Genomic DNA, 24,864 nt, shown 5'->3' on the forward strand with positions numbered 1-24,864 from the left:
GGTATCCCAAAATCAGAAAGACACACTTGGCATATACTCACTTACATAGACCTATAAGATAGGATAAACATACTGAAATCTATACACCTAAAGAAGATAAACAAGAAAGAGGACCCAGGATACGATGATCAATCCTCACTTAGAAAGACAAATGGGATGGATATTGGATGTAGCAAAAAACAAGTAACAGGACAGGAGCCTACCACAGAGGGCCTCTGAAAGACTACCTAGCAGTGTATCAAAGCAGATATTAATAATCATAATCAAACCTTTGGCAGAGTGCAGGGAATCATAAAAAAGTGTGGGGAGGGAGTTAATATGATCTGGAGAGAACAGGAGCTCCACAAGGACCAAATATATCTTGGCACAGGGGTCTTTCATGAGACTGTTTCTCTGAACAAGGACCATGTATGGATGCAACCTAGAACTCCTGCTCAGATGTAGCTCTTGGTAGCTCAGTATCCAAATTGGCACCCTAATAAGGGGAACAGGGACAGTTTCTGACATGAACTCAATGCCTGGCTCTTTGACATCCCCCCACCCCCCAGGGAGGAGCAGCCTTGCTAGGCCACATAGGAGGACTTTGCAGCCAGTCCTGAAGATACTTGATAATCCAGTATCAGATGAAGGGGAGGAGGTTCTCCCCTATCAGTGGAATTGGAAAGGGGCAGGGAGTAGATGAGGGTGGGAGGGTGAGATTGGGAAGGAAAGAGGGAGTGGGATGCAGCAGGGATACAGAGTTAACAAACTGTAACTAATATATATATATATATATTCACAAGTTGGGGACAGCATAAAAACAAAAACAACAACAAAAAAAAAAAAACTCAAGTGACAATACATGCGGAAGAGGCTGTGGAGAAAGGAGAAGCCTCCTCCATCACTAGTGGGAATGTAAACTTCTACAACCACTTTGGAAATCAATCTGGTGCTTTCTCAGACAATTATGAATAGTACTTCCTCAAGACCCAGCTATACCACTCCTAGGCATATATCCAAAATATGCTCAAGTACACAACAAGGACATTTGTTCAACCGTGTTCGTAGCAGCTTTATTCATAATAGCCAGAACCTGGAAACAACCTAGATGTCTCCCAGTAGAGGAATGGATACAGAAATTTTGGTACACATACACAATGAAATACTACCCAGCAATTAAAAACAAGGAAATCATGAAATTTAAAGGCGAATGATGGGCTCTAGAAAATATCATCATGAGTGAGGTATCCCAGAAGCAGAAAGATACACATGGTATATACTCACTTATAAGTGGATCCTAGACATATAATATAGGATAAAGCTACAAAAATCGATACACCTAAAGAAACCAAGCAAGAAGGAGGACCCTGGGTAAGATGATCCATTCTCACTTGGAAAGACAAACAGGATGGACATTGGAAGAAGGTGAAAACAGGAAACAGGACTTGAGCCTACCACAGAGGCTCTCTCAAAGACTCTATCCAGCATTCTATCAAAGCAGATGCTGAGACTCATAACCAATGTTGGGCAGAGTACCGGGAATCTTATGAAAGAAGAGGAAGATAGGAAGACCTGGAGAGGACAGGAGCTCCACAAGGAAAGCAGCAGACCCAAAAAATCTGGGCACAAGGGTCTTTACTAAGACTGATACTCCAATGAAGGACCATTCATGGATATAACCTCGAAGCCCTGCTCAGATGTATCCATGGCAGCTCAGTAACCAAGTGAGTGCCCTAGTAATGAGAACAGGGACTGTCTCTGACATGAACTCTGTGGCTGGCTCTTTCATCTCCTCTCCCTGGGTTGGGGTGGGGGAGAGCAGCCTTGCCAGGTCACAGAGGAGGATAATGCAACCAGTCTTGATGAAATCTGATAAGCTAGGGTCAGATGGAAGGGGAGGAGGACCTCCCCTATCAGTGGACTTGGAGACGGGCTTAGGAGGGATGAGGGAGCGAGGGTAGGTTGGAAGAGTGTGAGAAATGGGGCTACATCTGGGATACAAAGTGAATAAACTAATTAATATAAATAATATATATATATTTTTTAAAAAGCCACTACGCCCACCAGGGCATGGAGCTCTGTGATGACAGGAGTCACTTCCCTGGTCTGCTCAGAATCATGCTATTAGTATTCTACTGGGATTATCCTTTCTGCCCCCAACATAATTCCATGCAATCTAACAGAAGAAATGAACAATGCTTAATACCCTGAAAAAGTCGCAATTTGTTTCTAAATATATTTACTATTCACAGCGTTCTATGCAGTAAGCTAACCCTCACAAGGAATTTAATTTACAAAATCTGCCCACACCACTGTCTCACCTTTGAAATACCCAAGAGAAAATTTCAGAAAGCAGTCCACTCATGATCCAAGGTTTATTGTTCCCTGTCATATTTATTGGTAATGAAAAAAAGAGTCAGCAAGTAACCTCGCCTTTACTCTGGCAGGAATTTGAGAATAAGCCTTTAGAGGTACCCGGCCTCTTTCCCTCACCCATGAACATCAATTTCTTTATCAAAATGAGTTAGATGATAAACATTGGAGTGAATCTGAAAAAGAAAATGTTTAGGAGCCACCATGTAGTTGCCGGGAACTGAACTCAGGACCTTTGAAATAAAAGCCAGTGCTTTTTACCTTTGAGCCATCTCTCCATGCTGAGACTCACATCCAAACTTTGAGAGGGCACATGGAATTTTATGAAAAAAGGGGGTGATATAAAGACCTGGAGGGGACAGAAAGTCTACAAGGAGAGCAACAGAACCAAAAATAACTGAGCCCTAGGAGCCCTGAAGAGAATGATAGCCAAACCAAGAACAACGAATTAATATTTTATAGTACTATATTTGAATATTAAACAATATTTTAGCATTCATATTTATCCTACACCCAATGTCCATCCCATTTGTCTTTTTAAGTGAGGATTGATCATCTTACCCCAGGGCCTCTTTGTTATTTATCTTCTTTAGGTGTATAGATTTCAGCATGTTTATCCTATCTTATAGGTCTATATACAGGACAGGAGCCTACCACAAAGGGCCTCTGAAAGACTCTACCTAGCAGTATCAAAGCAGATACTAAGACTCATAACCCAGCCTTTGGAAGAGTGCAGGAAATTGTAAAAAAAAAAGGAGGAGTTAATATGACCTGAAGAGGACAGGAACTCCACAAGGACCAAATATATTTGGGCACAAGGTTCTTTCATGAGACTGATTCTCCAACCAAGGACCATTGATGGGAATAACCTAGAACCTCTGCTCAGACATAGCCCATGGTAGCTCAGTATCCAAGTGGCTACCCTAGTAAGGGGAAAAGGGACTATTTCTGGCATGAACTCAATAGTGGGCTCTTCGCCCCCCCCAAGGGGGGAGCAGCCTACTAGGCCACAGAGGAGAACTTTGCAGCTAGTCCTGAAGACACCTGATAAACCAGGGTCAGATGAAAGGGAAGGAGGTCCTTCCCTATCAGTGGATTTGAAAAGGAGCAGGGAGGAGATGACGGAGGGAGAGTGGGATTGGGAGGGTGCGAGGGAGCAGGATACAGCTGGGATACAGAATTAATAAAATGTAACTAATATTAATAAAAAGTAAAAATAGAAAAAAAGAATTCATATTCATTTTTAAAGTTTTAAAGTTAAAAAAGTAAATGAATAATCTAGATACTCTTCTTTTGTGGAATGACATCCAAGGTTCTCAATCTTTGTTTATAGGTGTTTTAAACAGTCCATGCTCCATTCTTTAATCTTTCATTCCTTATTGTTGTACATTATTGGTCTACCATTTTTTCTTTCAATACTTATTTTAACTTACCAGCATCATATTAAAAAGAAAGAACAGATGAATGGATACAGAAAATGTATCCAATATACACAGTGGACTTTTATTCCACCACAAAGAGGAATAAAAATATGATATTCATAGGAAATTGAATACAACTGAAAATTAGCATGTTAAATGAAAACAAAACAAACCAGATTCAGAAAGACAGTTAAGTCACAATATATTCAAAAGTTTTGGGAAATTCCCAGGAGAGATGCTAATTAACTAGGAAAGCAAACAACCAAGGGGCTTCAGGAAGTCTGTAAAATCATGAGCTACATTAGGCTCCTCTCTCCTCAAATTCATATAAAGGGTAAGGACTGCTGGAGACACATATGCCAGTGAGTAGGCTGAAGGAGCTCAGACCAAACGAGCTGCCTAGAAAAGAAACTAACCTCAACAGAACTACTTTTCTATTATGTAGTTAACTGTCCCAGTGTTCATGAGTCTTGACCTGTGCTAGGGTGGACTTTTTGCTTAGCAGAGGTTTCTAAGCCACCATTGCTTGTTTGGGTACCCGTCTTCCAAACTTCCATAAGGAACCTCCATAATAACACATTGATTGACCGAATTGGACTTTGGTGTTTGTTGGGACTCTAACTATGGTCTGTCATCATTAATTTATTTGGGTTGAATGGATGCCTGTCAATGTCTCCACAGGAATATTGTCACACAACAATGCCTTTGTGTATTCACTTTATAAATTGCTTTTACTTTCTGTGTTGCAGGCAAATGTACTCAGATTTAAATGTTTTCCCCTTTGTGGCAACTCTGCTCTCCAAGGGGCAGAGCTGAGCACTTCTAAGTGTGCATTAAAATGTACCAAAATCTGAAGAGCGTCCTTTGTATTCCACCTGATTTATTTCATGTAATCAACGATAATGCTACAAAAAATGAATTACAGAAATGTATTATAGCTTCTCACATCAAGAATAAATTGAAAAACATAAACTAGAAAATGAGTTGTTGTTAGGGCTTTGGTGCTAAACAACTTACCTATTACCGTGAAAGAAAAATGTACATTTACATTAAGCCCTTTTCTTAGTTGACTCCAATACTTTAAAATAGCATCCATTAGAAATGGAAAAACTACAAACGGGTTACGCTGTCATAATATGGCAAGGAAAAGCAAAACATTGAGTGAGCCGATTCAAACATATTAGTCCTGCTTCATGGAGACACATAGCATCACCAGATAATTATGAATGTTTTCTTTGAATCTGTAGGTGCTTTCAGATAATTATTCACCTTTGTAGAAATTGATAATATCGAGTGGGACATTTTTCTACTAGACCCATTGTAGAGGCCAGGGAGAGATTCACGATAGTAATAAGTTTTTACTGATTCTCCAATGTCAGCAAACTTCCTCCTAATAACTCTTCTATAAAGACACCTTTTCCAGATAACTTAATAAGAGAAACTCTCCTACAGTATCTACTAACGCGACTATGGTTAGGCTCTTCCAGGAAATGTAAATGACATCTTGTCCTTGTGGTCTATACTGGTGAAGTTGGGATTCATTACATGCAGGTGACTCTTCTGTAGCATAGGGTCATTTCAATTTTTGAAATTACAATATTGCAAGATGCTCTGCAACTATTTAGAGATGCTTTCTATAACAAAGCAAGTAATGAACACAATTCAGCCTGCTAGAAGTAATAAACACTAGTTTTGTTGCTTCCTTTCAGGCTTCTGCAAAATTGTGGCTGCTGCTAGGTTTTGTTTACAGTGAGGCACCTAAACCATCAGCTTTGCTTTTGTGCTTTAGTTTGTGATGTGAACAATCAAGACCCACGAATGACATTTTACAATGAGATTTGGAAAATGAGTATTAGAAACAAAATAAAGAGAAGCCATAGAAAAGAAGGAGGAAGCCACAAGAGCAGAGGGATCAGATTGCGAGCCTCCTGTACCCACCCAGGAAAGGTAGGTCCCGATTAGAGCAGCAGAAAGGAAGGACCCACCTGCAGTACTGAAAGCAGCAGTTGTTCTGCTCAAAATAAGAATGAGGGAATAATGACGCTGAAGTGGCCAATTATTCCAGCAATAATGAAGCCATGCTTCACAGTTAGCTTTAGAGCAACAGTACACTGAAGTTTTTGCTTCCTTCCCAATCACCGTCATTGTATATCAGATACAAAGACATGATATTTTTCCTGTGTATCAAGAATGACGTTGTCAGAAACTGTTTTACTCACAGGGTATTTGATTATGTGTTCAGACAATCGCAGCATGTTATCTTTGCTGGTGTGCTGTAGAGGTGTGCACACGTGTGATTTGCATTTGGTTTTTACCTCTCTAAGGAGGCAACGTAAACGATCTCTAAATGCGTGAGTCCTGCAGCACCTGTTCAGCTGCTCTAAAGAAGCAGATTCCCGATGATTTAAAATCATAAGAAAAAGCAAAGCAAAAGCACAGGATCATGGATTTATATTGTTTTTCTGACTCACCTATGTATTAAATATTTCATATATGTCTCTTCCTTCCTGTTTTAAGTACATTTTAAATCAACACTTATTTTAATATTTCCTTTTATAAACTCAGTGAGTATTGACCTAGGAAAGTCCCAGACAGTTATGCTACTGTAATCTTAACTCTCTCAGAAATGGCCCTAATGGACCATGATCTGTCACTGTTGAGTAGTTTCCAGAGATCCCTTTGAGAAGTACAAAGCTTACATTAATGAAGAACCTGAGAAATAAAGTTTAGAATGTACGAAATACATTAAGATATCAAAGAAAGCACTTCATATTTCACTGTTTATTGTTACTACCTCTTGACTTACATTTGCTTGAAAATGATTACAATGAATTAATTTAATAATTTATGTCTAAATTGGCAAGGATGTTATTAGTGTACATGATATTAGGGCTGTTTTATAGACCTTGATACAGTTAATGTTGGAGGCAGAAAGATGAGTGTTGACCTTGGATGTTCTTGGTTTGAAGTACAATTAGTGCTCCTGTCTTAAGAGCATAGATAAATGAAGGTTCATCACGTTAAAGAAAACAGAATAAGAATGGATAAGCAAGTGAAGGTCGAGAGTAATAAAACTGGATCTGGCAAGTTAAGCTTGAACTGATTAGTTTCTTTGTTCATCAAATATTAAAGCCCTTCTGTATGCCAGATACTATTCTGAGAGGCAAGGTTGCAGTCTGCAAAAAGCATTACAGGTCTCATGGCCCTTGTGGCCAAGTGTGATAAAATGACAGTAAATAGAGAAGCAGGTACAGAAATAAAACAAGGGTTTTAAATGATATAGTGTATAAAACACACAAGTTGACAGAAGATCAAGTGGACAGGTGCCATTTTTGAAAGACTGGTTAGAAAATAACTATCCTGAGTGCTCACTGCAAAGTGAAAGGTAAACAGCCAAAAGAACCCTAAAAGAGAGAATGCTTTAAGTGGTGGATTTACTGTTACTAGGAAACAAACTCAGCATCTTTGAAGCCCAGTAAATTTGCAAAGGCAGCATGCTATATACAGTCAGAGGAGTGGGCATGTTTTTGTAGGGAGTAAGGTCATCAGATTCCTTAATCTCCAGACTAGAAGACTTTGGTGCTCATAATGCAAGACTGGGAATATACAAAATTATTGACATATCTACCTACAAATAACAGTTGGAACTATGAGAGAGAGTAAGAATATACTGAAAAGACAGTTAAGCATTGTGAAGAAAGCTAACATCTAACAGAGGAAAAGAGAAACCATCTGTGTCATAACACAAAACAGGAGATTAGGAGAAGATGGAGAACGCAATCTTTCAGACTAGCCATGCCCTAGTTAAGTTTGTCAACTTGACATAACTTACAGACATCTAAGAGGAAGGAATAACTAGCTTTGGAATCATCTAGAACACCTTGTCCTTTGATCATCTATCTCCATGAGGGATTATTTTGATTATAATTAATTAAGGAAGGTCCAGCCTACTGTGGATGGCACCATTTCCTGTGCAGGTAATCCAGGACTATATAAGAAACATGGACATGGGGGAGAGCCAGAAAACAGCATTACTCGATGGTTTCTGCTTCAAAACGCTGTTTGAGTTCCTGCCTTCAATTTCCTAAAGGATTGAACTGCACATAATAAGTTGAAATAAATCCTTCCTTCCATGAGTGGCTTTTGCTCATGGTGACTGCCATGCAACAGTATGAAAACTAGGACATGTCACACAGAGTTTCAAGAATGAGTGTGCAACAGAATTAAATGAAGTAAATAACAGGACAAAGATGTCTCTAATGCAAATGAAAATGAGGATTTGGTGAATTTTTAATAGTTACTTAAAATGGAGTCTGAAATGGATATTGCAATTTTTCAGACTAGCCATGTCCTAGTTAACTAAAGTGGTAGTAGGCAAATTAAAACCAGTAAAGGTTGGTATTATAAGTCTAAATGCAATAAAGATATGATTCAAAGTGAATATTACCACAAACAAAGAAGGCTGCTTTTTAAAGGTATTTACATTATTGGAGAGAAAAAAATGAGCTGGAAGCATTTTAATGATGAAGTTTGAATATATTGTATCAAAATTATAAAGAGAAAATAAATGAGAGTCAACCATAGCACTTATTTTTTTTTTTATATTAATCACAGGTTGTTTACTTTGTATCCCAGCCATGGCCCCCTCCCTCATTCCTTCCCAATCCCACCCTCCCTCCTTTATCTCCTCCCTGCCCCTTTCCAAGTCCACCACTAGGGGAGGTCCTCCTCCCCTTCCATCTGACCCTAGCTTATCAGGTATCTCTAGGACTGGCTGCCATGTCCTCCTCTGTGGCCTAGCAGGCACTTATAAAATTGGCAAAATCACAAGCCTCATTGAACCAAATAAGACTGGTTTCTCTGTGTATGTGGCCTTTGGTAGTTGTCCAATATTCCAGTGGATGAAACCTAGCCAAGTACATGTGGGTAACACTGATTGGACATAGTGAGTTTCCAAAGAAGAAGAAAAAGAAAGATAGGAAGGAAAGAAGGAAAGGAGGGAAGGAAGAAAATTCCCAAAGAATGAAATATAATGAAGTTTTAAAAAGAAAACACTTTAAACTCAGGAAAACATAAAAATGAAACATTATGATCATTAGTTGTATGAATTATATAATTATTAATTTAACATTTCAACACCTATTTATTATCAAAAGGGCAAATTGTCACCTTTAATGGCTTTTTTATGAATCTGAAGAGTTTAAAACTAAAAGGTGACATTTTATTTCTGCCTATCTTAGTAAAAATATGAATGTTTACTTTTTTAAGTGTATATATACTACACAATTATTAGATAAAAGAAAACAACCAGTAAAATTCTTTGATCATTCATTAAAATGGCCTTCACATAGAGAGAGAGACAGAGACAGACAGAACACACACACACATACACTGAGAGAAAGAGAGACTGACAGAGACAGAGTGAGAGAGACAAAGAGACAAACGTGTAAAAACTCAAAAGGTACCTTTTTAAAAAATCAGATGTCAAGGGAAACCAAGCTTAGGCATTTCAGGTTACAAACAGTCGATTACAAATTTCTCTGGAGTCTCCCTCAAGTGATGAATTTCACTTCTCTAACAATATGCCTATAACTGGTTAAAGAAAAATGGGAATTTTTATTCATAAGTTTTTAATTTCTTCCAGACAAATTTTAATTAGGGAAATTTGCAGTACCTCAAAATATGGTTGTAATTTGCACAGCAAGGATCTGTATACGCTCTCAGAAAAAAACATGTCATACTTTTAGCAATTGTTTGAAGAGGAACTCGAATGAGAAGATGTTTTCGTTTTTATTCAAGACACCTTTACAGGCACAGGATTTTGCACGTTTACTTTTACATTTAAAAATTTAAAAATACATGTAACAAGATGATTGGAAACAGAATTTCCAAATACAAAATGTGTAGACTTACTAGTACATGCCATGGAAGGTGGGTCTTTTTCTGCCCGGAAGTAACCCTTTTCACACCGGCAGACCGAAGTCGCTTCGATGTAGGTTGAGCTATGAGGAGGGCATTTGGAACATTTTGTGTTCCCAGCAAATGCTTTATAGAATCCTGGTCTGCAAGCTGTGTAAACAGGAAAAACAATTTTTTTTAAGTCACTAGAGTTCTTCTTTTCTGTACATGTCTTAAGTCAAACATACTTTGCATCTCAGAATTCAATTTCACAAGTGCACAGCAAAGTCAATATAAATGTTAATATTGATAAATAAAATTAACTATTCAATCATCTAATCATTAGCACAATTATAATTTAGAAAATTAGCTAAAATAACTTGGAAAGTACACACATTCATGCAAATGTGTATGCAACCATTTTCATATTCATATACAATACTGGATTTTGTATGTGTGAGGATACCCATGCTTGGCCATAAAAGAGAGGGTTTGTATATTTTTAGGAGATAGCATTAAATAACATTATGTCACACTGTTCAGAATGTATCACAGTTCATGTATACCTCTGTCTGACTATTTTAGGACTTATATATTTTGGCTCAGGTAGATCCTTAACAGTTATGCTAGTGGTTAAATATTCTATTGTCTATGATAGAACTCTATTGCTTTTCGAGATTTAGCTTCATAATGCTTTATTGTTCTCTTCCTGCCTGGGGCTGTTTCCGAGCAGCTCACCGAATCAGGAGGAACACAAGTCTAGCAAGCACTGTACAGGGGTCACACACCCCTGGAACTGGCAGGGAACTAGTTCAACTTTAATTCTTGAGAACAAAGGTTACATACCCCTTGGGGGATGGGAGGGCTCCAAGGTTAGGTGTACCTAATTGGTTGGACCTAGACACTTCAAGGATGCTTGATTTGCATTATACAGCGTCCTTCTATCATGTGAAGGGAAACACAGTACCTAATTATCATTAGGGAGGTGAGAGCTAGTAAGGAGTTGTGTTAAAGGCCATATATCAAATGTGGTTAGGGGATTCTGTGTTTAAAGACACTCACCAGATGAAGTCAGGCAGAGAGCAAGAGGCCCTGCTGGAAAAAGGGAGTCCTGCACTTTAGCGCTGAGCTCAGAATGCCTATCAGGATTAGGAGAACTGCAACCTCAAACAGCAGGGTTCCTCCAACAATTCTCTTCGGTAAATAATTTGAGTATTTCACCGTAAGTAAATTATTAATTCCACATGGCAAACTTACAATTAAGGAATTAGAATTCAGGTAAGTAGGCCTGCTAGAGCAGGTCTTTAATCACAGCTACTCAGGAGGTTAAAGCAAGAGGACTGACAATGCATGGCCTACCTAGATGACAGAAGAAATTCAAGGCCAAGCTGGGAAACTTAGAAAACATGTCTTAAAGAAAAAAAAAAAAAAAAAAGGTAGATTGTAACTCAGTGTCAACAGTGTGCATGCTGGCCTGGCATGTGTGAGACCTTACATTTAGTCCTCAGGAACACACACACACACACACACACACACACACACACACACACACACGTACTCCTCCCATTTGTCAGTATTACTCTCAACAGGAATCATATACCAACAACAGTCTTTTCTTTGACCTACTGACACATTAGTGTTATACAGGTATCCAATTAAAGGAACCTGACAGTGTATGAATAATATATAATTAATTTGTGGATATTTTCATAACTAAAATATTCTTTAATAACAATGTGATTTCTAAACTTGATCTGTAGCGTTGTTAAAAAAACTCGGGCGATACTCATTAACTCAAGTATTTAATTAATTATACAATTTAAAATACTTTAGTGTAGAATAAATTTTTTCATTCTTTTTATTATTATTTACAATTTATTCGCTTTGAATAAATTTTTAATAATTTCAAAAATTATTCTTAAAGTTGACCTTATTTAGAAGTCATGCAATTTTTAGTTTATTAAAAATTTAAAACCTAAAAAAAAGTGAATTTATGTATAAATGCAAATATAATTGGTGTTTGCATCTTGAGTATCCACACCTTATTTTAAATATTATTTTAGAGGACAGAGAAGTATTTTTTTTAATAATATTTTTCATCTGTTCAAATTTTATAAAACAAGGGTTAGTGTATAAACATAGCCTGCTTTTAACTTAACTTGTGTCTGGTAAGGCATTATTATCTGTTATTTATTTTCTTTGATAACTAAAATTTACACAACACCGCCTCTTTCTAGGTGTTTGACTAATGTGCCACTCTCTTTCTAAGGTACCTACAAGAAGCTGTTCCCACCAAAGTCTCTTTTCCAACCAGTATCCCTCAGTGTGACACCCTTATGCTCATTGTTGTTTTGTGGCTGGGCTTCTTTAAGAGTCCCACAAGGAGAGCAACAGAACCAGAAATTTGAACACAGGGATCTTCCCAGAGACTCATACTCCAACCAAGTACCATGCATGGCAATAACCTAGAACCCCTGCACAGATGTAGCCCATGGCAGTTTAGTGTCCAAGTGGAGCAATGGGAACAGGGACTGCCTCTGACATAATCTGATTGACCTGCTCTTTGATCACCTCCCCCTGATCTTACCAGGCCACAGAAGATGACAATGCAGCCACTCCTGATGAGATCTGATAGACTAAGATCAGAAGGAAGGAGAGGAGGACCTCCCCTATCAGTGGACTTAGGGAAGGGCATGCGCGAAGAAGGGGGAGGGAGACTGGGGTTGGGAGGGGAGGAGGGAGGGGCTTATGGGGGATACGAAGTGAATAAAGTGTAATTAATTACAAAAAGGGAAAAAATAAAATAAAATAGAAATGTGTGGAAAAAAAAAAGAGATTCTCTCATTGAGGGCTCTCTGGATGCCTCTCCCAAACCATAATCCCTGCTTTACCATGCCACAGAATTCTACACTGCTGTCCCCTTGCTTTCCTTTGCCTATAAATGATTTAACAACATCTGACATTCGACACATTTGGTTTTTAAAACCATCTCACACTAGATTGTCTGCTTTTTCGAGCAGAGATTTCTGCCTGTTTCCTCTGTTAAAGTTCATCTCCTGGGCCTGAAAGACAAGTAGGCATGATTAGGTCTCCAAAGAGTATGGTACATACATGAATAACTTGTTGAGGGATTTATTTAATTTCTACAAAATCCCTGTCTTTTGTTCGCTTGTTTGTTTGCTGTCTCCTGTTAGTATTTCTCTGGGAAGACAAATGTTTTTTCTTTATTATAAAACCATTGCACTAACTCCTAGTTGATTTTCTGGTCTCATGGATCTAGTTCCCAATACATCCACTGCTATTTCAACATATTTCCTATGGTAAACATTTATTTCATGCCTGTAGGTCTCACAAGAGCAGGTTGGCATAATGTATGTTAACAATAGATGCTTATATACACAGTCAAGGGAAATATAATTATATCATGAGATACTGCTGTCCTAATTAATTTTCTGTAGAAAGCCATGCATATCCACATGACCATAGTACATGATATGGTCACTGCATTACTTATCTTACCATAAATTTAAAGTGCTTTTTTTTTTCCTTTTTGAAATACTACATGATAAGTAAGGGATGGATGTGCTAATTTAAAATGTATATATCTGTGGCCAAAAAATTATTATGTTCCAATAGCAAAATGAACTGTTTAGGGGAGAGGGGAAACAGGAGTAAAACAGAGGTCTAAGATCTATCTCATCTGGTAGAGTGCTTTTTAGCACACATGAAGTGCTGGGTTCCATGTTCAGCATCATATAAACTAGCCATGATGCCATCCTGTGCCTGTAATCTCAGTGCCTGAGACATGGGGACACGAGGATCAGAAGTACAAGATTATGTTTAGTGACACAGAAAGGCTAGGCTAGGATACATGAGACTTGTCTCAAAATAAAAAGTAAAATAAGATAAAAAACCAAAATAAGATAATAAAACATAACAAAAAAGATAATAAAATAAACATTTCCATTTGCAATTATTGCTCACATTGATTTTGATTATCTGTTTATCTCACTATATGTTTATTTTCCTGTATAACGTTTAATGTGTTTTCTAAATTACTTACACACAGGAGTATGTATGTGTGCATACAAATAATTCAAGTATTAGAGATAATAGAAACATGTTATTCTAAGCACTTAACTTTCCTTGCATAGCATACACTGATGTTACATTGACTACATACCTTCAGATTCTGTCATAAATTATTAAAACAATGTCATCACATCTGTCAACTTAAGGTTCAGTGAATGTCACAAGGCAGAGATGAGCATGACCTTGATGATACCTATTATTATTAGTATATTTAAAGTATTTATTGAGTTTTCACGAAAATTTTTAAAATATTGAATGACATAATGAATCACAAATTCACTAGTACCTGCTACAGGATTGCTATAATTGCATAAACAGAAGGAATGGCCTTTATCTATTCAGTGAGTTGTTTAAGCTTTGTTTGTAGTTCTGCTTAGAATGAAATATCAGCATCCATACCTTGAGAACTCTATATCTGTTTTCCTATAAATGTTTTCTTTTTTTCCTTTTGCTTTTCCTATCTCATCCTGTTTTTCTATTTATAAGATATGCATTTCTTGCTTCCAATGAACAAAACAGCTTGATGATTGCCTACAGCACAGGTACAGATATCTTCCAGCATATGTCAACACTGTATAAAATATTGTCGGAAAGTTAACATTTTCTGATGTGGTTGTTTCTGTTCTTTGCTTGTCTTTTAGGGAAGAAGTTATTTAGATATGAACCTACAGTTTAAATCCTCATTGCATTCAATTATTGTACCCACTGTAGCTTCCATTCAGTCATACAGATCTGTTTTTTAAATCTATGTCTTGACCGGATGCATTAATCTCAGGCATGCCTGCCTCTGCTTTCTGCCAGCGAAGATTTTCTCCCAAGTTTCTGCAATTGCATTTCTAAACACCTGGTATGATGTAGTGCTGTGCTTTGTACAGCAGAAAACAGAAAATGATTGCTGTGTGCCCATGTCTGACCTTTTGTCTGATTTGGCACAGGCAGAAGTGAAGAGGGATATTTTATATATTTTAATGATTATATAAATATGTGATACACTTGACTTAGGCTCTTTGTGTACAGAACCTGAAGTATTATTCTTTGTGGCAAAGTTCAGCAATGCATGACCTCCACAAGGAGAGGAGAAGAGAGGAGAAGAACTCCACAAGGAGAGCAACAGAACCAAAAGTTCTTGCATAGGGTTCTTTTCTGAGACTGATACTCTAACCAAAGACCACTCATGGAGATAACCTAGAACCCCTGCACAGATGTAGCCCATGGCAGTTCAGTGTCCAAGTGGGCTCCATAGTAATGGGAACAAGGACTGTCTCTGACATGAACTAAATGGCTGGCTCTTTGATCACCTCCCCCTGAGGGGGGAGCAGCCTTACCAGGCCACAGAGGAAGACAATGAAGCCACTCCTGATGAGAACTGACAGAGTAGGATCAGAAGGAAGGAGAGGAGGACCTCCCTAGTGGACTTGAGAGGGACATGGATGGAGAAGGGGGAGGGAGGGTGGGACTGGGAGTGGAGGACGGAGGGAGCTACAGGGTGGATACATAGTGAATAAACTGTAATTAATAAAAATACAAAAAATAGACAAAAAGCAATATAATGACCTTTGCTATTTACTTGGTTATATTATTTTAGCTAATATGGTTACTCAAATATACGGTGTTTATTATTCATTTTTAACCTTTATTTTTATGAATATGGTGTTCTGCCTGCAGGTAAGTCTGTACACCATGTGTGTGGAGGACCCCTGAATGCCAGATGTGGATGTCAGATTCCCATGGTTGTAGTTACAGATGATTGTGAACTGCTCTGTGTGTGCTGGGAACCAAATGCAGAAGAGCAGCCAGTATGCTTTATCACTGCAGATTTAGTCTGAGTATAGTGATGGATTGATCACTAATACCAATGTAGTGAGTGAAATGCAGGACATTTTCCCTTAAAATTCTTTGACGGACTAAAGCGCTGTTAAGAGCAGTGGATGTTTTTCCAGAGGACCTGTGTTTAATTTCTGGCACCTATCTGGTGTTTCTCAACCCTTAGGAACTCCAGTCCCTGAAAACCTAATGCACTTTTTGGTATCTACAAGTATCATGCACACACATGATAAAGAGACTATTGATGCAGGCAAGATACCCATAGGTATAAAAATAAATAATAATTTTGTATCCGGCCACTTTGCTGAAGGTGTTTATCAGCGGTAGGAGTTCCCTGGTGGAGTTTTTTGGTCTCTCAGGTATACTATCATATCATCCAATTTGTATCCCCTTAATCTCCTTCAATTATCTTATTGCTCTAGCAAGGACTTCCAGAACTATGTTGAAGAGATATGGAGAAAGTGGGCAGCCTTGTCTTGTCCCTGATTTCAGTGGGATTGCTTTAAGTTTCTCTCCGTTCAGTTTGATGTTGGCTATAGGCTTGCTGTATTATCGCCTTTACTATGTTTAGATATGTGCCTTGTATCCCTGATCTCTCCAATACTTTAAACATGAATGGATGTTGGATTTTGTCAAATGCTTTTTCAGCATCTAGGGAGATTATCATGTGGGTTTTTTTTTTCTTTCAGTTTGTTAATACGGTGGATCACATTGATGGATTTTCATATATTGAACCACTCCTGCATACCTGGGATGAAGCCTACTTGGTCATAGTGGATGATATCTTTGATGTGTGGGGCATGCATGAAGAAGAGGGAGAGAGGGTGGGACTGGGAGGGGAGGAGGAAGGGGCTTATGGGGGGATACAAAGTGAATAAAGTGTAATTAATAAAATAAAATTTAAAAAACATCAAAAAAAAAGAAGAAGAAGAAAACTTACGGCAGCAAACAAGAAAAATGTTTTAGGTGTTTTCTGACACGGCCACACAATCTTATAGGGGTCTGAATGAGAAGTGGCCCCCACATCTCAGGCATTCAAACAATTGGTCCCCAGTTAGTGGTGCAAAAAATAATACTAATAAATTAAATGCTTAAAATTTCACTGTTTTCAGAAAAATAAAGTCAAGAAGTTGAAGTACACAGCGTTCAATCACATACAGACAAACACACAAGCAAAAGCGAAACCTCTGGTAAGGGGGGAAAGAAACAAGAAACGAACAATCTGCTCTATGCACATTTTATTTTAAAAATAAATGAGCCTGGCTATAAGCATTAATATCAATGGCTTTTAGGAGAATTATAAGGCAAAAGGCCAGTAGAAATATGAGATGGCATATCAGGCTGTGCAGTTCTCACCATCTCACAAAATTTTAAATTGTATTTTATGATAGAAACTGATAATAATATATTGAATTAATTTTTCCTGACTGGTATCATTTATATTGTAATTCTGTCTAAAGAAGAGGGACTTACTAGTAAATTAGATGATCTGCATTATTTCTTAAAATACCATAGTACATGGAAACATTTCAGAATCGTCAAAGGCAGTATCAAATCACTTACTTCAAGACTATTGTGCAGTTGTGAAAACTGAATTTCAGTATCATGGAGGTACAGAAGACAGAAAATAATACTAAGGGATGAAAAAACAAATAAAAAACTTAATAAACAAATGTAAATATTGATTTCCTCACAACCTATAAATGATAAAGAAAAGTCTTAAAGTCATATTCGTCTGTAAATGCTAATATTATGTATTCTTAAAAATATTAGCCTAACCTTCTGGAGGGACCCTTATAAAGGTCAGAGAAACACACACACACACAAAGACATGCATGCTCATGCACAATTATGATGTTGTGGGCTAGGGTAATTGCTCCGAGGTCAGTGTACTTGTATAATCACGATAACCTGAGGTTATCTCCCAGAGCCCAGCAAACCCCAACATAGTATCACACCTGTGATCCTAACCTATGACAAGATGAGGGGAGGAGAAAAGAAAATCCCCACGGATCCTGGGATCCTGTGGACAGTTAGCCAGCTAGCTTGACACATATGTCAGTGAAAGAGGTGGAAGGTTAGTAACATGTGAGATACAATTAAATATTAACACAGAATTGTCCTCTCCCTTTCACGGCATACCCCCACTACACTCATCTGAATAAACTAGATATGTGGTCAAGTACACCAGGCCACAGACAGCTATTTAACACAACCCTGTTAATTCTCTGTGGAAGCAGAAATAAGCGTCCCTGAGAATGTGAAAATCCCCCTGCCTCTGCAAGATTAGCATTAGCATTTCCCTCTCTGCTTCTCCTTCCTGCTTTCTTTGGATGCACTTTGACCCGCTACCCTGACTTCCACACCATGATAGACTTGCACTTGAACTCTGAGTCACAGTTGTTTCTTCCTGTTTTAAGTTGCCTTTATCAATTTATTTTTTTTCTTTTTCATAACCACAAGTAAAGAAAGTAAGATATTCTGTTTGCCTCCTTCTTGGCCAGAGCTGAGCATCAGGTGGGAGAGATAAAGAACAGAGTGGATTTTTACATCTTCAGCCTTCTAGTTGCAGGATTGTAAGAACGAAAGACTTGATTCTGGAATATTCTTAAGGGAGCACTGAGTAGGCGGGTCCAAGAAAAGCAAGCCTAGTATTTCTTTTATTGACTTCTGCATTTAACTTTATATATATGTATATATATAAATATATACACACATATATATGGATCTGATTTTGCTTAACATAGAGAAAAACAGCAACAAAAAATTAAAGTAAATAGACTCAATACCTAAGGCATTGAGGAGGTTTTAAAATTTGTTAGATTAAAAAGAGAATATCAAGCATAGACAGAATCTATATATTGACTTTTCCCCTTAATACTATTTTGATTTAATAATTTACAAGACAAAGCAGGTATAGAAACATATTGACCTGGTCAGATAAGTTGCCACTAATAAGACAAATGGTGGGACCTAGAAAGGATCATCTTGAGTGAGCTGTCCCAGAAGCAGAAAGACACACACGGTACATGCTCACTCATATAGACATATAACATAGAATAAACCTACTAAAATCTGTACATCTAAAGAAACTAATCAAGAGAGAGGACCCTGACTAAAATGCTCAATACCCATCTCGAAAGGCAAAGAGGAAGGACATCAGAAGAAGAAGAAAACAGGAAACAACCTAGAAACCTGCCACAGAGGGCCTCTGAAAGGCTCTGCCCTGCAGACTATCAAAGCAGATGCTGAGACTTATGGCCAACTGTTGGGCAGAGTGCATGGAATCTTATGTAATAAGTGGGAAATAGTAATATCTGGAGAGGAAAGGAACTCCACAAGGAGATCAACAGAATCAGAAAATTTGAACACAGGGGTCTTCTCAGAGACTCATACTCCAGCCAAGTACCAGGCATGGAGATAACCTAGAACCCCTGCACAGATGTAGCCCATGGCAGTTTAGTGTCCAAGTAGGTTACATAGTAATGGGAAGAGGGACTGCCTCTGACTTAATCTGATTGGCCTGTTCTTTGATAACCTCCCCCTGAGGGGGAGCAACCTTACCAGTCCACAGAAAATGACAATGCAGCCACTCCTGATGTGATCTGATAGACTAAGATCAGAAGAAAGGAGAGGAGGACCTCCCTTATCAGTGGATTTGGGGAGGGGCATGCGTGAAGAAGGGGGAGAGAGGGTGGGATCGGGAGGGAAGGAGGGAGGGGCTTATGGGGGGATACAAAGTGAATAAAGTGTAATTAATAAAATAAAATAAAATTTAAAAAAGACATTGTACACAAAATGTTTGGTTTTTCTAATAGAAATTAACTACAAAAAATAATAACGAATTTAGTCTTCATATGCACAGTCTTGAGTTTTGTTTCTTTATTTTACAGTTGTTTTCATTTCCAACAAAATTTTCTTTAAATGCATGTTTTCTCATTTGTAAAAACAAATGCTATGGTCAAAAAATCATTATCTTCTCTAAATTTCCATATGGAAGCCTAAATACCCAGTGTGGTACTATTTAAGAAAGGAGGTTGCAGATGGAGTCATGAGGATGGTGTCTTCACTGATGGCATCAGGGCCCTCAGGAGCAATGGGACCAGAGCTGCCTCTTACAAGAGGAGAGAACAAGAAGATAACCATGTGCAGACTTTTAAGAGAGCTCAGACCGGAGACCATATCTTCTAGCACCTCATACTATTACTTCTCAGCCTCTAGAGCTCTGAGAAAACTATTTTTTGTTTTTTATTTAAGTCATCCAATCTAGGAATCTATGGCATTTTGATATTGTAGAACAAATAGAACAAGAATAAAGAAAGATGATGGTTAGCACCTATCTCAGAAGTGGCTGTAAAGAGTTTTTAAAATGTGGTTTGAAAATTAATTGATCATATTAAGTCTTATAAGTAATGTGTTTTCTAAAACTGGCCTCAGTAATAGTTTTCAAACTCCACTCTTATGGAAAATCTTCATAAGGATTTTTAGATGAACCTTTCAAATGTGGTGTGTTGATGACCATTGTAGAAGTGATTTTATGTCATTGCCTAGGCAGATCATAAAAGTGGATAGTGAGTGCGCTTGATTCCTTGGGTGAGTTTAAAATTAGAACGGGGTCAAGCTCCTGGGCAGAGGATAAGACACAGGTGGGTGTAGGCTCCAACTGAGCTTCCAGACCTATTTTCTAGTCAGGCATATGGTATTTGGAGTGTGAACTCTTCAGCCCTGCGTCGAGAACCAAAGGTGATACTTTATGAAACAGAGACCAGCCATTTTGCTTCACATTGCCAAAATTGCTGTTTCATGAGCAAAAACACAGAGTTGGTGTTATTTTATGCTGTTAGGTTAGGGGTAGATTTCTAAGAAGTATCTGATAAACGTACTCAAAGCCATATGGTAAGAGAGTTCAATGCTCAAGGCCTAATGTTATCTCAATACATGATCTGAATTTTAATGCTAAGACACCTCAGTGGTTTAATGTGTGTGGAAAAGTTTATATATTGTTTTTCAGGGGAAAGACTTGGTGAGTTATAATTTCTAAAGGACAATTAATGATGATATTTAAGCTATAAATGACTTTTATAATAAATATATTTTATTAATTTAATGAACAGGCAATGTCTTCTCTGTGTGTATTCTCTTAGCCATAAATTTTGGCATAAAACAAAAATACTATACATTTATTCAGAACAATAAAAATGTAACTGTATTTTGAAATCGTAATTAAATTATCTTGTGTACCATCTTATTTTCAAACAAGACATTTTATCTATGAATTTGGAATTGGAGAACAGATTCATCATGGAATCAACTGCATGAATGGTATGAATAGTTTATCAAACCCTCTCAACACTGCTCTGATCATGCTATTTTCTGCCACTTTAGTGAAGCTTGGCTCTATACCTTTTGCTGATTTAACAGCAGCGCAGACTCTGTTTTTCAATATGACATGAAATTTTAGACATTTACATCAAGAAAAGTGCCAAGAGTTACTATAAATATTAGTTAATTTTGCACTCCAACCTTTACCACAGAGAATTTTAGATGAGGCTATTAAGCATATTGATAATCAATATAATAACCACACTTTATTATTCTCCTAGTTCTCAAGGCTAATATTTTACATATGCAATTCTATTTAACTTTTAAGAGCCCCAGTGATATATTGTGATCTTCATTTAGTAAATGAGGAGATGAAGGCCCTAACAGATATTCAAGTTCACAGAGATGATGGATGAGTAAGTCACAGAGTTATAAGGAGTAACATATGAACAAGATTGCTGTTAACATATTAAAAAACTTAGAGAAAACTTGAACTACATCTCACTGGAACATTTTACAAACATGAACTAAAATAATCTACCACAGAATCTTCCGTCCAGTTCAAGTATAGTATGTGTATTGATCTAGCATGGTTTGGCTATGAGAGAGTCTCAGATCACAAGGGCAATTCAAGGGTAAAATGCTATGTGCTGCAACAGCAGACAAGAATTGGAATATCCAGTGTCTTGCTGGCAGCAGCTTTCTGTGGCTGTGCAATAAGCAGAAAGCTAGGATGTGCTGACCCTGCAGATGTGTTCTTTCTGATCATAATATGTTCTCTCTATGTGACTCCCATGCTTCGCCTCACAGAGCCTTTCTTTACATAAACACTGTAGACTTCAACCTGAAGATCTCCATGACTATGTGCTCCTCAGACAAATCACTTGTAAGGTGGTGCTTGGAAATGTCAATTTTCATTGTAAGTGTTTATTCTATAGATTTAGATACAGCACTATAATAAGTGCTATATTTGGGAAATGGCAAATACAGACTTAGTTGTGTTTTTTCTTTTTGTATAGAGTTCTCAGTCGTTATTACAATTAGAAGAAATACATATATGAAACTTTGTGTAGATATTTTTATACCTGTCTATACATAAATAAATATGCTAATCACGGTATAGGAGATCTTAGCAGGCATCTTTTTTGTAACTCCTAAATCACTGATTAAATCATTTTATATACTGTCATACTTAGTGTCTTTAAATTGGGACGTTCTCTTGTAGGTGTTGTAAATAAGTTATTGAGCCAAAGGGAATGTGCTATCAGCATGCGGTTGTCTCTCCTTTCTTCTAACTGCACACTGCAAATGCTTTTATTATTCAGATGGTGCTATTTTTTTAAGAAAAAAATAATCAGCAGTTTTAAAAGTACATTTTGAGATAGAGTCTCACCATGTTTCCATTGTAGGCCTCCAATTTCTGACAGTCCTCCAGTCTCTGCCTCCTAAATGTTGAAATTATATCTTATCATGTCTGCTTATTTGAGTAATTTTTTTCAGGGAGTTGGGTCCATTTTAGCATCAACTTGTGGGCATTATTCTAACTGCCAATTTTTCTTGATATGATAGGGTACCATGTTGCTAGATTCAAACTCAATCTGTAACTGAAGATGGTCCTGCCTCCTGATTCTCCTGCCTCTACCTCCCACATGCTGTGAATACAAGATTGTCCCATCATGTCTGGATGAGAAAAAAAAATTCTGTCACTTTTGCTAAATTACACTCTTTTGTGACATCTGTAAAGGAAAAGGACATTCGCAAAAATGACATGAAATTAACATAACAGTTGCTATACCAATTAGCAAAAGCCCTTGCATCTAAAACTCAACTCTTTTAAAGGTATTTGTAATATATACTTTCATATTGGAAATGGCAATTTTGAAACATTTGTCTCAAATGACACACTGATGAATATATTCACCTCCCAGTTTTGACTCTACATTTCTATATGGCTGTAAATGTAAGTTTTCTCTTATATACCTTTTTGAATTGGATAATTGTTATAATAATCATACTCATCCAAGAACTACTTAATGAATATAAAATTTTTGAATATATTTTTATTATTCTAAAATAAAATAACCTTGTAAATGTGTAATTAATCATAGTTATTATTCACTCATCAAGAATGTGAGAGAGCTTGTATGAGACATTCTCTAGTGAAAAAAAAGAAGTAAAAACTTGAAGTTAAATGATTGTACTAGACTACAGGTAGCTCATGAATATTGAGAAAATGAGTGCCTTAGTTTGAAAAAAAAAAACACATTAATATGAAGTAAAGTTGTTCAAATTGGCTTTTAAGCCTGGATGTGTAGCCTTTTGCTGAATGCTTTAATGTAAAGTAAGACTGAGCAGAATGAGTAAAACGTGTTAAAATGGGAATGAGTGCAGATTTCCTGATACAGAGAGAAAGTCAGCTTGGATAAAATAAAAAGCGATCAGTAGAAACAAGAGACATGTGAAATAATTAATGAGAATATGGTTTACAGAATCACATTACACTATATATACATATATCTGTATATAACTAATTTGTACATTATATGTAATTTTAGGTAGGTAGATAAAAATAATAATACTTCCTGACTTTCCTAAATATCCTTGCAGTTATATTTTCTCCTTTCTATCTATTTTTCTAAATTGTCTTCTGTCCCCAATTAAAGTTTCATCTCTTTCACGCCTTTTTCTCCTTCAAATCAAGTGTGTCCTATTATCATCACTAGCTCTCCTCCCCCCTCACCTACATAGAACCTTTCTACTTTTCTGGTTTCTCCAGTTGCTCCAGATTATATACTAACCTGCATGTGAAGTAACATGTTCAAGCCACACATGAGAGATAACATGCAATTTGTCTTACATAGACTGTCACCCACTCAATATTATCTTTTCTAGGTCTATCCATTTGTCTGAAAGTTTCTTTTTTTTCTTTTCTTTTTTCTTCTTTTTGGAACCCTGCCACTTTTTTTAAAATTAATTAAAATTTATTCATTTTGTATCCCAGCTGTAGCCCCCTTCCTCATCCCCTCCCAATCCCACTCTTCATCCCTCTTTTCCTCCCATGCCCCTCCTCCAATCCACTGATAGGGGAGGTCCTCCTCCCCTTCCATCTGACCCTAGCCTATCAGGTCTCATCAGGACTGGTTGCACTCTCCTTTTCTGTGGCCTGGCAAGGCTGTTCCACCCTCAGGGGGAGGTGATCAAAGAGCCAGCTACTGAGTTCATGTCAGGCAGATTCCCTGTTCCCCTTACTAGGACACCCACTTGGACACTGAGCTGCCTTGGACTACATCTAGGCAGGGGTTCTAGGTTATCTCCATGCATTGTCCTGGGTTGGAATATCAGTCTCAGAAAAGACCCCTGTCCCCCAATTTTTTGGTTACGTTGCACTCCTTGTGGAACTCCTGTCCCCTCCAGGTCTTCCTATCTCCCTCTTCTTTCACAAGATTTCCTGCACTCTGCCCAAAGTTTAGCTATGTGTCTCAGTATCTGCTTTGATATCATGCTGGGTAGAGTCTTTCAGAGGTCCTCTGTGGTAGGCTCCTGTCCTGTTCCCTGTTTTCTCCCTCTTTTGATGTCCATCCCATTTGCCTTGTCTAAAAGTTTCTTGATTTTATTTTTCCTTACAACTAATTAGTTTTGTACTGTATATTATGGTTTCATCATTTATTTATCGTTTGATAGACATTTATGCTGTTTATAGTTCCAAGCTATTGTGTACAGCATGGCAATGATATTTCCCTGGGATAAATGCCTCTGCCTGCCCAAGAAATACTACAGGCAAGATGTTTCCTTCCTTTGGCTTAGTACATTTAAAGAGAGTATGTAAATAGGCCCTGAAACTTTTTGTTCCCTAAGCACATCTGGTAAAAGTGACAAAAACTGCTCTGTATGTTAGCCGTTACTTCTCTCTTCTAGCTTTGAACCTTGAGCTATCTGGGAGTAAAAGCTTCAGAGA

General features: G+C 37.5%; 1 protein-coding gene across 7 annotated transcripts in view; it reads right to left on the reverse strand.

The window, feature by feature from the left end:
• Epha6 (EPH receptor A6) overlaps positions 1–24,864 on the reverse strand; it is a 955,104-nt gene that overhangs the window by 558,718 nt on the left and 371,522 nt on the right. For 6 of the 7 annotated variants that reach the window (XM_060370599.1, XM_060370601.1, XM_060370598.1 and 3 more), the window contains one exon: positions 9,687–9,842. The exons of the other annotated variant lie outside the window; for it this stretch is intronic. In XM_060370599.1, the coding sequence (XP_060226582.1) occupies positions 9,687–9,842 (156 nt within the window). The remainder of the gene's footprint in view (positions 1–9,686; positions 9,843–24,864) is intronic. 7 annotated transcript variants of the gene reach the window in all.

This window comes from Meriones unguiculatus, chromosome 17 (genome assembly GCF_030254825.1).
Source record: "Meriones unguiculatus strain TT.TT164.6M chromosome 17, Bangor_MerUng_6.1, whole genome shotgun sequence".
NCBI classification, from domain to species: Eukaryota; Metazoa; Chordata; class Mammalia; order Rodentia; family Muridae; genus Meriones; species Meriones unguiculatus.